Below are 14,472 nucleotides of genomic sequence, written 5' to 3'. Positions count from 1 at the left end.
AAACACTTCCAAGGAATGTGGATGTTGCAGCCACAGATGGCACAGCAACCATTGATGGTGATGACGAGGTTGTACTGGTATGTAGAACAGCAACAGATAAGCTTGACCGCATTAGTCTTGTTGTTGTCATTGCAACTTGGTAAGCACCGTAGCGACAGCAAGAAATCTCGGAGTCTTGTTCGACACCCAGTTATCCTTTGACCAACATGTCAGGAATGTGGCAGGACGCTGCTTTGGCATCATAAAATCTCTTAAAAAGTTCTTCGACTTCTTGCCCACTGACTCAAGAAAGGCGGTAGCAGTGGCTTTAATCCTCGCCCGCCTAGACTACTGCAATGGTCTGATGGCAGGAGTAAAAAAATCTACACTGAAAAAACTTCAAAGGGTACAACACTCAGCTGCCAGATTAGTATTAAAACTACCCAGGAAATCCTCAGTATCAGCTGCCTTAAAGACTCTTCATTGGCTGCCTCTGCATAAAAGAATACTTTTTAAGATTCTAATCATCGCATTTCGGGCATTAAACAACACAGGCCCTAAATATCTCACCAGGCGTTATCCCCACTACAACCCTTCTAGGACTCTACGATCCTCTAATGACAATCAAATAAAGCCAGCTAGGTTTAATCTCAAAACCAAAGGTGGCAAAACCCTGACTTATCTGTCTGCTAGAGCCTGGAACTCCATGGCCAAAAACCTCAGGTCCCAAACCCAAGAAACCCAATTTAGGAAGCAACTAAAAACCTGGGGCATATTATCAAGGGGGTTTATCTCCGCTTTTTTGGCTTTAAAGGCCAAGAAAGCGAAGATAAATGTATCTCCCTATTACCTAGCTTTCGCTAACACCAGTTAGCGACCGCTAGTAGGAGATAGCGACCATCTTGGGCCCCACTTTGCATGTCAGTGATATTTATCACTAAGGACATGCAAAGTGGGCGTGCCAAGATGTTAGCGACTGAAAACAGTCGCTAACATCGCTATCTCCTATTACCAACTTTTGGAGATATTCGCGCTAAGGGCGAATATCTCCAAAAGCTAACACCTGCCCTGAGCAGTTCTTAGCCATGTTATCCAATGGGAGGTGGATAACATGGCTAAGAGCATTAGCTCGGTAATGCATGAATATCGCTGACTTTTCAGCGATATTCATGCATTGCGGCCGTTTTTTATTGCATTTGCGATAAACCTTGATAATAGCAAGGGTTACCTGCGATAATTTCTGACGATGCTTAGCGTTAAAAAATGTGTTGCTAAGCATCGTTAGCGATAAATATCGCTTAACGTTGGTAATATGCCCCCTGGATTTTTAATCTCCCAGACGAATATGTCATGGCCGCCATCTAATTCTGCTTATGTAACTGATTGCATACTATCAAAACAGCGCCAGGATGCTCCTTCCGGAGCGACCGTTGCGCTCTACAAATACAATTACAAATTACAAATTACAAATGTTGAAATGCAGCATCAATGGAAGCCAAGGGGACAGACAATGTTTGCAGTAGGGCTTTCGCCAGAGCAGGTGAAGGAGCAGGTGTTGCTGGAGTTGATGGCTCATCATATATGTTAAGATGAGTAACTCCATTGCAATGCAGTATGACTGGTGCACCTTATCCACCAAATCACTTTTCTCATATTTAATGATAGTATTGTTGGTAATTTTGATGGAATAATAATGCAGATTGTTTTGAAAGAGCTCATGCACCAAAGGGAGGTTCTCATTTGAGGAACTAGGCACTTGAGAAATGATAGAGTCAGAATTTGCACTAAGGACATGTAATAATTCCCCTCAGAAGTAGAATGCCAAATTGTCTCACCCTTGTTGCTTGGTTAGATAGGTGGCATTTCCAGTCTCATTGACATTCATGCTGACTTCATTGGAAGATAATGAGAATTGCGTAGGACTGTCAATAGAGTTGATGAAAATCCACCAAAGTGATTGGAAAATAGGAAACTGCAGAGTGAAGCTATCAGTCTTAAAATAGCTTTAGGACCGGCCAATAAGCAAGATCCAATGTTTCCCAAAACTTTAGTTATGCCTGTTGTGCTGATGAGTGCGAAATGGTGAACAACTAGTCAGCAAAATGGATTCGTAATTGCAGCTGCAGAAATCTTTACATTTCAGATGCAGACCAAAATGCAGATCAAGCCATTTGTAAATAAGTCCCATTCCTGTGAACTGTCTTATAAGAAGGAATGAATGAAGCAGTTGTTTCAAGCAATTTACAAGCAAAATCTGTACTGAAAGGGTTACAAGCTCCATGCAGAGTAATCGAAGTTCACATAAGTGAATATCTCATCAGATTGGTGTTTGCACGGATGTATGACGTTACAACGCAGGCTATTACAACGCCTGCCTTTAAAACGCGGTTTTTACATCGCAAACCTTTACAACGCATAGTGCTTTTAGGCGCTGGATAGTGATTTATTTAATTTACTATTCCAACTGCAGTCCCCGTGGATAGTAGGGAAGGTGTTGGATAGTAAATTAAATATATTCCCTATCCTAGAGCGCCCCCCAGCGCAATGCGTTGTAATGGTTTGCGTTATAATGACCGCGTTATAAGGGTAGTGCGTTGTAAAAGTTTCGTTGTAAGTGATGTTTACCGTTTGCACATGTGCCTATGAATGTTGACAACATGTCTTTTGTGCAGCCTTGGAATGCAGAAAGAAACCTTTATTCTTGATAAAGAAAGTCATTGATTATTTTTTTCATGCCAACCTCACAACCTGAATCTCTGACAGTCATAACAATGAAAGATAGTTATTTGCATGAAGATTACTCCATGTAAGAGCTTCAAAATACATTAGTCTCCTACCACAGAACATGGTGTGCTTACTATTTCTTCAGTACTTAAAAGGATATATGAACCTTCTCTTTTAGCAATATTCTTTCGGTTAATATAGGTATCAAATACAGCATTCTCATTTATCAGCTGCCATGGCACTTTATTTTCCTACAAGGTTTGTAATGCTCAATTTTATTGTGCGTGGCTTGCATCTGATCAGAAGATTGAAAAATGATGACATTTTGATGAAAATTGTGTACAATCATTGTGAGACTATCAGGAAACCATTATCAGTGACTTATCATAATCTTTTTGTCAGTTTCCCTAATTCTATGACACCTTCCCTATCTGAATATTCCTGTTCATCATGCACACATAAATATCCAGTGGCCATTAGGTAATTGCATTACAATCAAATACAGCCAAATGATATGTCCCATTTTGCCCATATTGTTTAATTTAGTATCAGTGATGCAAACGTGGAATCTGTCAAAATGACATTTGCAATGGATGGTGTCTTTAGATCTGCAGTTGACGCAAACCCAGTGCATGTATTCTGCATGGTCATCTTGATCAGAAATATGATTTCTCGAAGAATCAAGCGTGCTCTCAATAAAGCCTCTATGCTTTTGATTTGCAAAAACTTTGTTCCCCAGATACTTTTTTTATTTATAATTGTTTTGTAACATTTGGAACCTTGTTAAGCAAGTGATAACTTAAACATGTGCTTAATGATCAGAGTCATTTATGTTTTTTCTGATTTTCAAGAATAATAAAAAGACAGGTGTGACCTGGCATTACTGGTAAAATAAAAGAATCTTTTTTGGACATTTCTAGGACAGTTAATGAGTGGGGCCTTGCAATGCTCCCACTTGGTATAATTATATATTTCGCTCGCGGGCATTTGTTCTATGAATATAATGATGTCAAGGATGAAAACAAAACAGCTCTTTATGTTTTTCAGCATTAATTTAAGGACCTCTGTTTTGCAGAGTAGCAGAGGAAGATAAATCATACATAAACCATTTAACAGCATTTAGGTCCCATGAATGGCAAAGGAATCAGTCATTATAATGTCATTAGTGAAACTTTTAAAGCACAAGGAATTTGAATAGTTTCTATTGGACCAATAATTTGATATGGAACCTTTCCCAAACAACCATTGTCCAGCAGAGGACACACACTGATGTTCATATCATGATGTACCGTAAGCAAAATTATAATCGGCATTAAAAGGAAACATGCTCCAGTGCCAATCCAAATATATTGCACTGGTGGAAGAATGTATCTATTGTGAAACGAGCCGCAATCAATGGACCAGCTACAGCACTGATGAACTGGATGATGCTTTATAATGTCCTCTCTTTTGAAAATCTACATCAGAATCATTCTCACACAGAACAGTTTTGTGTAATGAATTCCTTTCAAGTGATGTTGGCTCTCCCGGTGGCTCCTACTCAGTCACAGCAGAAGTTGCAATAGTTGAGTTCATCACTCTTTACAAACAGTCAAATCCTCCCAGTCTGTGTGCAAAGTCATGAACTCCTAAAAGACAAGTTTGAATCCTACATTTCTTATTTTATTACTATAATAAGATAAATGTATTTATTCAAAAGTGATTGCTTTGTTTATTTATATGTGAACAGCTTAGCTTAAAATCATGCACTTATGTTTTTCCATTTTTTTTAATGTTTGTATATCCACTTCTTTTCAAATGCTTTGCACTCTGTCCTGAAGCCCCATTATATCATGGCAACCGCTTTGCCATTTCCTGGAGTACCTTTTCTATTTGACTAAATAAAGGCGGCCTTCACGGTATTTAACTGGACACCGGTGACATAATACGTGGTCTCTACTATTTAGATAGAATGAATAGAATGGTCAGGTGTTTAACCCCTCCCACGTTTGTGACGGAACCATTCCATCACGCCCCACGGGTGGGCTGTGCTGGTGAAAGAACGGTTCCGTCACGGCCCGCTCGCCGCGCCTGCGCTGAGCGTTCTATTGAGCGGGCGGGGCCATGACGGAACCGTTCCGTCACAAGCACAGCTCACCCGTGGGACGTGACGGAACCGTTCCGTCACAAGCGCGGGAGCACCGCACGGCCCCCCGCCCCATAGCACTGCGGCGGAATAGCCGCCGCAGTGAAAGGGTTAAATAGTAGAGATTATGTAATATTTTGCTGGCCCCTAGGTATTTTATCTGGCAGCGGGATAAATCCCACTGCCTTAAACAATACCCCTTTATCACAGTTTTGTGTTAACTATGCCCGGAGCATGCCCTGGCTCTTGCTGGCCTTGAGTTGTACCTTGGGAATGGATGGAACAATCGTGTTTCATTAGCGAAGGTGGACAAGATATGTTGTAATCACTGCTTCAGTCTGGGCAGTGGTATTCAGGTATTCACACCGGAGAGCTCCAAGACTATTAGCTTCTGGAAAAGGAAGTCTCACAGCCAAAGACACCTGTGGGGGCTTCGGAAAAGAAAAGAAAAAGCTAGAAGCTAATAGGGCCAAGTGCAACTTTGTTATACTTTAGTCTGGTTTGTTTCACCGACCTGGCCTCAAGCTGGATTTCCTCCAGCACAGTGGTCAATCCCACAGAAGGTCACTTGCACACAAAATGCCTGTAATATTGGATCTGAATTTTCCAAAATCTGAGCATGTCCACGGATGGCCTTAACAGAGATCAGCAGCAGAAGGATAATTGAAGCCGTAAGGGATCTGCCAAACAACTGGGGATGAGGAGGAGGGAACAGGTGCCAGCATCACCCACATGGGTATTGTATGAAAGAGATTTGAATCAAACCCAAGACTCCTGAGCATCTCAGAGCAGCGGAGCAAACTGGAGTATCGCATGGGGTGAATGGAAGATGACAAAGATATAAGAGTGGCTAGTACCGGCTCCTATAGCTAGCCAAGATGTCTTTTGAGGCATCGAGAGGGCATAGGGGCATCTTCAGTCCCTTGCAGGGGGCGGAACTCCAAGTGACAGTTATCTTTTGCAGCACCTTGGTAGTAACCAGGAGGTCCACATTAGTCCAGCACTCTCTTAGAACAGTGGGTAGAAAATGGTACAGATGATGTATATTTCTCTACAACTTGTTTTTGCAGCCTTTAAATGCATTCCTCAAAAGCATATGTGGTTTTCTTTCAGGCCTTGAAAATGGCCCACGCTGGGATCTCCCTGTCGGAGCAGGAGGCGTCAGTGGCCTCACCCTTCACTTCCAAAACTCCCAACATTCAGTGTGTCCCAACTTTAATCAAGTAAGTATATCAATCCGTCAATTAATTATATGTGGGGTAAAATACCCCTCTGTCATACATATACAGATGTTACAATTGACTGAGTTTCATGATCTTATAAAAGGTACTTGGGCTTCGGCCTCGCACCTCTAAGTGGTAATTGAACTCATCGGTAACTTGCAATATGTTTATAAGGTATGGTAGGAGATACTTAAAAAAAAAAAACATATATATATATATATATATGAGAGAAAACGAGCAGCTTCTTCTGGAGCACTTGGAACCCGTGGAAGTTGGCGCAAATGCCGGCGAAGCGGTCCGGTTGAATTGATATAACTGGCGTGTCTCACAAAGTGAATTACATGCGCTCTCGGACAAAAAGGCAAAGGGGGTCAAAATAGTAGATAATGCAGTTTAATGCATTAAACTGCATTATCTACTATTTTGACCCCCTTTGCCTTTTTGTCCGAGAGCGCATGTAATTCACTTTGTGAGACACGCCAGTTATATATATATATATATATATATATATATATATATATATATATATATATATATATATATATATATATATATATATATATATATATATATAATGCATATATAAGATTTAATATGGTGGTATAATGCACCTTTAGTATAAGCGAGTGCTAAGCCGCATCAGTTTCATATGCAATGCTGCATTCAGTTTTACATCTATTATGCACTGCAAATTAGTAACCACTGATTTACTGACGACGTCTGGGTTGAGGCTCTGCTGATTGCTTGAATATTGTTGAAAATGTTTAATAATTGGGGCAGATTTATCATTCTTACACACAACACCGCAAAATACTGCACTCCGCTAGTTGAAGAGGCAAGAATGTGTCATATTTACCAATCTATGGCATGCTCCTGTTCTCTCTCAGCGCTGGTGCACTTCAGGCAGCCCAGCCTCAATGCAGGAACCCTTGAAACCATGGTGCAATGGTGCCAGCGCTACCGGCAGTATTGTTTTTGTGCAGGAAGGGACACACTCCTTCACAAAAACAGTTGTCAGAGGTTATTCTTCTTTTTAAGTCTGCTGTTGAATGAGGTTCACATAGAAAGGAAGAAATAACAAGGAGAAGTAAAGACATTTATCCTTGTTAAGTCTTCTCTGGGGAGGTGTTGCATTTTGACACATTGCCTGGTCTACCAGTGCTGGTAACTCTGGGATTTGGCCAAAATCCATGAGTGGATGCACGGGAGCACCCACGGTGCACCCTCAGGAAACCTTCCCAACAAGGAGTAAAGCAAGGCCGCAATGTGCACTGCCTTCTGCTTCTTCAGATTTACCAAGCACCGCAGGCCTAAATTAGGATTTTGTCTTAAATTAGGATTTTATCCTAAATTAGGATATTGTCTTAAATTAGGATTTTGTCTTAAGTTAGGAATTTGTCCCAAGTTAGGATTTTGTCTTAAACTAGGATTTTTTCTTAAATTAAATTTAAGACAAACTTAAGTTAAACATAAGTTTAACTTAAGTCAAAATTCTAACTTAAGACAAAATCCTAATTTAAGACATAATCCTAATTTAGGACAAAATCCTAATTTAAGACAAAATCCTAATTTAGGACAAAATCCTAATTTAGGACAAAATCCTAATTTAAGACAAAATCCTAATTTAAGACAAAATCCTAACTTAAGACAAAATCCCATTTAGGACAAAATCCTAACTTAGGACAAAACCCTAATTTAGGACAAAATCATAATTTAAGACAAAATACTAACTTAAGACAACATACTAATTTAAGACTACTAAATGCCTTCTGTGAATACCAAAAGTAGTACGTTTAGGATTTTGTCGTAGGTTAGTTCTGTGAATCGGCCCCTTTGTCACTTCGGTTTCTAAAACAATACTTTCTGCATCCATGTAGGAGCCAGGAAATAATTCAATGGTCTCTGTGTTTAGGGCCATTGTGCAATGATAAACATGTGTTTGTCTATTGCTTTAAAATGAAGAGGTGAGAAAACCCAGGGTGTACCTCAAATATACAAGCCCAGGAAAGATTTACAAGACATGTGGGTAATGATTATAAGAATGTTTAAGAGAGCCCTAAGGATCTATCTGTTCTACATTGTTGGAAGATGTAGAAAAGATTGTTAGAAATTAGATACTACACTCCCTTTGTGGCATGGTAGGAAAGCAGTTGTCAAAATAAATATTTCTACCCGAGTGCTATTTTACTTCCAGAAGTTGGCAATCCAGAGGTCTAAGGTAGATATTCTCAGAATCCAACGTTCATCTGGGGGATGAAAAGCCCTGAATAGCTAAGAGGTTGTTGATACTGTCCTAGTTAAAGTTATGCTTTCACTTTTATCAGTCCAAGGTTCATGAAACTGGCCAGCTCCAATATGTCGAGATCAAACAATGGGTAAGAAAATGATGGTTTTGACCCCTACACAACATCAAATGCTTCTCCAGAACTGAAGGAAATGATTTAAGAGGAAGCACTCAACGAATGACTGTCCATTAAAACACTAATGCATTTAGTGACAGTTTTTGATTTCAATATCGCTTTAGCAACTTCAGTTTTTATCACTATCAGTCATTCAGGTGATAAACTTCTTTCAACAAAATGAGACCAAAACTCACAAAGGATCCACCTTCAATCCTCAATTCTTTTAAGACTTATTTATTGGACTCCAAAATCTTCAAAAGAAGACAAAATGCCAGCCAATGCGTTTCGCCCTTCACAAGGACTTCATTAGGGCTTACCGATTTTCAATCCTAAGAGAACAAGCTCAGATTTTCTATTGTCTGCTTCCCATCATTAATTCAGATAGGAGGATGATGTTTGCTTTTTACCTTTCATGGGTAATCGGTGCTAGAACGGTATTCAATTATAGATGACCAGCTTCTGTTCACGTATAAACACAGGTATGTCCCATCAAGCATGCACAATGTAATTTCCTGTCATGTGTAACCAGAATTAGGTATTATCAAAGAGTTCGACCGCTTGCTCCTTTTAAACAACAACACCATGCTTCCTCCAATAAAAAGTCCTTAAATACCATAAAACAGGAAGTGACCTCCCCATTTCCTTTCAATACAAAACTTGTAAGACTACATCATTATACCATATAGCAAAGCCTGCACCCACAAAATTGAGCTTCTTAAAACTTCACCTTGGTTGGATGTATCACTTTCTTTTGAGGAATAGAGGGAAAAGGACCCAATGAAATTCAATAATGCAGATTCATGAGTAAGATCTGCAGCAGAATCCATGTTTCAGCAGTGTCTGTACACAAAGGAGAAGTCAAGTTGAAGACAATATTAGGTTGGTTTTACTAGCTGACTAGGATGATCATATATTTATTGAACATAATGACTGTTGATGTGATGTGGATTAAAGAAGTCAACGTTTCATATATTCCATGAAAATCATCACCCTTGCAATTCTTCCCGCATTGATCTGATTTGCCTCTGTGAGACCATCTAGAATAAGTACTAGTACATGACTATTGAAGTGCTTTAGACTAAACCATGTGCAATTATACTCCATTGGATAAGGGGGATTGTGCTGGACATGGGCAGTGTTTATGCAGATGGAGATGGGGACCATAAATGTATATTATGTTTTTCAAAGCTCCATTGATGGCTATTTATAATGTAATAGTCCTTGGTAAAAACCAATAAAAATTTTTAAATATACTTATTAGTTGGTGCTGGGAGAAGTTTACCTCATCTTTGTTTTTCACTTAAAGGGAAGGACGTTGTGCTCTTGTGTCTTCCTTCTGTGTCTTCAAATACATCGTCTTTACCTGCCTAACTGCTGTCAACTGTGCCCTTCTGCTTTACTGGGTAAGGATACAAATATTAACTAATCCTGAGCTCAGTATATTAATCAGTGCAAAAAATGGTATAATACTCAAAGCACATGTTTGAAATGTTTTAAATCACTACTATCTGTTAGTTGCTGGTAATACTTGTTAATCAATTTATTTAGGACCCATCTCATATCGAGGGCCCATTATCTTCGATCATGTGCAAAGGCGAGTTTGGTCTTTTAATAGATGCGTCCTTTGCTACTATTCAGACCCACAGTCCCCATAATAAGTCATTATTAGACGGGCTTATTAATGCCCGTACTCCTTAGCAAACTAACACAAGAGGTCCACAACTTGATCGAGAACCTGCATTTAGATTGACTTCTTACTACAGAATCCTGCCTTAAAAATGGCGTAACCTGTATATTGCCCTGTCTCCTCCCTAGGATATACTATTCTTAGGATAGACAGAGATTGGACTTGCGGAGGCAGTCTTGTCATCATTTTGCGAGATACATTTCAATGCTGCATTTTTTATTTAAACTCCCTATAAGTAGTAGAAAGCCTAGGCTCTTGTTTTAAGATTAGTCCCACTAAATCTTTTGCAGGTGGTCTAATCTACCATCCTCCTGCCCCAGGTGCGACTTTCGTAGTTTCCTTAGGAGAAGCAATGGCATCTCTTCTACTCCCAAATGCAAATTTCACTATTCTTGGAGACTTTAATTACAATCTTGAGATCGGCAAGAGCCCCAAAGTATTCAATTTTATTGATTTCTTAAACATTATTGGCCTTAATCGTATAGTAACCTCTCCCTTGCATATCGCAGGACATTACCCTGGATGGGATTTGTTTTAACAACCCAAAACTGGTAGTAATGTAATGTAATGTAATGTAATGTAATGTAACACATACTTGTTGAGCGCGACTGTCACCCAAAGTGTATCCTGGCGCTTTGACCTTAACTTTACCCACATATAGCGGACATTACACTACCCTTGGAAAGAGGTGGCATTTAAGGCCCTTTTTGAAGGAGGACAGATCCTGCCTGCTCCGTAATGACAAAGGCAGAGAATTACAAAGCTTAGCAGCAGTGAAGCTGAAAGAGCGGCCGCCCATCCTCACCCTTTTAAATCTAGGGACTCTCACTAGGAAGGCAGAAGAGGATCTAAGATTTCTAGCAGCTGAGTACCAAGAGAAAAGGTCCTGCAGCATCACCGGTCCCAAGCCGTGAAGGGCTCTAAAAACAAGGCAAGAGGCCTTGAAACAAATCCGCTGGTGAACCGGCAGCCAGTGGAGTTCTGAAAGTGCAAGGGAAGAGGAAGCGGAGCGTTGACGAGAAAGAGCCAGCTTAGCTGCCATATTCTGAACACGCTGCAGCTTCATAATCAGAATGTTAGGGGCTCCCAGAAGCAGCGCATTGCAGTAGTCAAGCCTACTGAGAATGATACTGCGCACTACTTCAGGTCTTGCCAAAGGAGGAAGTAAAGGGAGGACTTTCCGCAGGGTGCGAAGCAGCAGCATGCATGTCGCAGTGGTTTTATTAACAAAAGCGTCCGGCTGAAGACTTGGCCCAAACGTGACACCCAAATTACGAGCAGACTCTGCTGCGGCCACTGTGCCTAGAATGGAAGTAGGCCAAAACTCCTCAGGCAGGGGGTAGTAGAAGCCCCTATTCATTCATCTTGGTCGGATCACAACCTGATCCCCCTTAGAATTTTGATTAACCCATCCACCATGACTGCGGACCCTCACACCCTAAGCAAATGGGGCAAGATAATAACTGACCCCACCTCTGCTCCGACTTCTACGGGGAACTTAGCTGAAGCCCTCATTTCATTTAATATTTGGATTGAGAAAACAGCTAATGATTTAGTCACAGTAATATCTTCCGCAGCACAGATCCCAACCATCAGCTCCATGATTTTCTCTGATTGTATCAGAGCAACAGCTGCTCTGCAAACAATTAGAACACAAATGGTGGCAGGTATACAACCCAGAGGACTTGCTTCTCAACCACCATGCTTCCTTCTGGTTGTGTGTTATTAGATACCCTCCTAAATGCAGGGACCGCAATTTTGGCATTCTTTTAGGAGATTACACTGCCAGAGTCACAACTGGCCATTCTCTCAGGTAAATGCATTTCCCCCAACGACCCTTGCCTCCCTGCCATTCTCCATAAGGTGGTTGACATTGCCAACCCTTTTATTAACAAAATGCCTTACATCTCATTATCAATGGATGAAGTCCCTTGACTGGAAACTGGCAGCTGTGAAACCTCTGCAAAAGAAATCTCCTGCAGATCCACACTGACTAACCTTTGCTACATCTCACTAACCAAAATGCTTGAGAAATGTGTTAACGGCCAACTAATTTTCTTTCTGGAAAATTTAAATGCACTTCATCCTCGGCAATCCAGCTTTTGCCCCAAGCACTCCACAGAATCAGCTCTGCTGGAAGTGGTGGACACCATAAAACTGACCCTGGACACAGGAACTAATGTGTTGGTTGTACTTGAGCTCTCTGATGCGTTTAACACCCTTCACACCCCCATATTTCTTCAGCGAATCAAAGACTGTTGAATTTCTCATAAAGCCTTGGCCTTGATTAAATCTTTTTCAACTGGTTGCAGACAAGCAGTCACACTGGGACCCTTTTCATCAACACAAAGATCAGTATTATCAGGAGATCCACAGGGCTTGCCTCTGAACCCTGTACTATACAATATATAAACGGCCCTCTTAATCTCCCTGATAGCTTCTTTCGAAATCACCACTACATTGTACGCTGATGATACGCAGCTGATTCTATCACTGGACAACAGGTCACTTTGCTCACGTTGAAACTACAAAATCTGCTGTGCCATTATTATCCTGTAGAAGCAATAAAACCATCTAAAATGCAACGAATATTAAACGGAGATTCTGTTATTTGGCATGTCTAATAGTTTTTCCCAACCCTATAGTGGCCGAATTCTATGGTTACAGCCACAGTAGAAGTTGCAAGAAATTTAGGAGTAAAATTTGACACCTCCCTCTCCTTCCACCCTCAACCTCTTGCAGTGGCAACAATGTGTTGGATTTATTCATATCTTTAGGAAAGTTCTTTGACTTCCTCGAATTAGCTGCCAGGAAAACAGTCGCTTTTACCCTCATCATTTCTACTCTCGACCCTTGTAATAGTCTCTACACAGAATCTTCAAAACCAATGCTCCACAAACTTCAGATTGTGGCCAGACGTGTGCTAAAACATCCCAGACAGACCTTTGCCTCCACGGCTCTGAAAACCTAACACTTGTTACCGGTACACGAAAGGATCTTTTTTAAGATCCTTATACTGGTCTTCAGTGCATTTAGATCCACTGGACCAAAATTCGTGACTGCAAGATTTATCCACTACTCAACCAATAGAACTCTGAGGTCCTCCCGTGCCAATCTTTTCAAGTCCCCCCATTCACACTTAAAACTCAAGGTGGCAAATCCTTTTTGATCCTAAGATGGAAGACTCCATTGGACCCAAATCTCCACCCCTTTGCGGTTCACTGAATTGGAAGCCCCATTCAAAAAGCCATTGAAGAATTGCCCTTCTCGGCCCCTGCTACATTTTTTTATTCCCTTATTTAGCCAATTGACATTTTTCTCTTTTCTTCCCTTTCTTCTGAGTTTCAGATTTAACTCTAGCTGCAGGATGCTCCCTTGTAAGTGAGAAATAATGCACTTCTTGAGGTATCTGTGTGACCACAAAGAGGAGACTTGGTGAGAACTATTGTAAAACAAAAAGAATCTGCAGAAGAAAGAAACTCAAGTTACTATGATTATATCTGATGGACAAAAGTGAAAAAGTACACATTGGCAGATCAACAAAGTGGATTTGGGAAATAGTTTGTTTCTACAAGTATTTGGGTTTGACAGTAAACAAAGATAGATCCTCTTCTACATAAGTAAAGCAAATCCTGAAATGCAGCTCATTGGAACAAGGAATTGCAAGATGTTTGGATAATAAAGTTCCAAACTTTGTTGAATATGTTTTGGAGAGCACACATTGGTGGAATTTTGGATTACAGAGCAGCACTGAAGCAAACAGAAAAGGCTGATGATCCAGTAGAAAATATTTAGTAGAAAACCTGGAAGCCAGTTCTGAGCACCACCAACGGTACCCTAAAAATTACACTGGAAACCAATCAACCTCTATTTTGAGGCCAAAATAATGTGTGTGAGCTATACAGATACATTGCAGTCCTCTATTTTAGCTAACAATTGCTGTATAGACCAAATGAACCCATTGCTTAGCTTATGAAAAAGACTCTAATGCAGATTGTTGTTCAATTTGATCTAAGAAACATCACTGAATCTTCCTCTGGGTGGTGTGCCTTCAAAAGGGCTTTGTGGTGTGAGGCAATGGTAAACAGAAGGAACTATGACAAGTCCAATGTGTACCGGCTTCTAAAGAGTTTGTTGAGCAGAACACTACATTGTATCCATGACACTGTCAAGTAAACAATGCCATGGGCCCCAAAGTCAGAAAGATGATTGGCACCTTTTCCATCTCCCCATTGAGTATGACATGATAGCCCTTCTTGGCATGAATTAGTCCTTACTTTTCAGGCCATCCTAACTCAACAACTGAAAATGACATTGTATTTCAGCAAATTC

At 40.5% G+C, this 14,472-nt stretch overlaps 1 protein-coding gene across 3 annotated transcripts in view; it reads left to right on the top strand.

The window, feature by feature from the left end:
- LOC144791804 (putative cation-transporting ATPase 13A4) overlaps positions 1-14,472 on the top strand; it is a 362,855-nt gene that overhangs the window by 259,078 nt on the left and 89,305 nt on the right. For all 3 annotated transcript variants that reach the window (XM_078666578.1, XM_078666579.1, XM_078666580.1), the window contains exons 24-25: positions 5,942-6,051; positions 9,760-9,856. In XM_078666578.1, coding sequence (XP_078522704.1) covers positions 5,942-6,051; positions 9,760-9,856 — 207 coding nt within the window. The remainder of the gene's footprint in view (positions 1-5,941; positions 6,052-9,759; positions 9,857-14,472) is intronic.

This window comes from Lissotriton helveticus, chromosome 11, assembly GCF_964261635.1.
Source record: "Lissotriton helveticus chromosome 11, aLisHel1.1, whole genome shotgun sequence".
Lineage (NCBI taxonomy): Eukaryota > Metazoa > Chordata > Amphibia > Caudata > Salamandridae > Lissotriton > Lissotriton helveticus.
The sequence above is the reverse complement of the archived record's forward strand: the minus strand, read 5'-3'. Positions and strand labels throughout refer to the sequence as shown.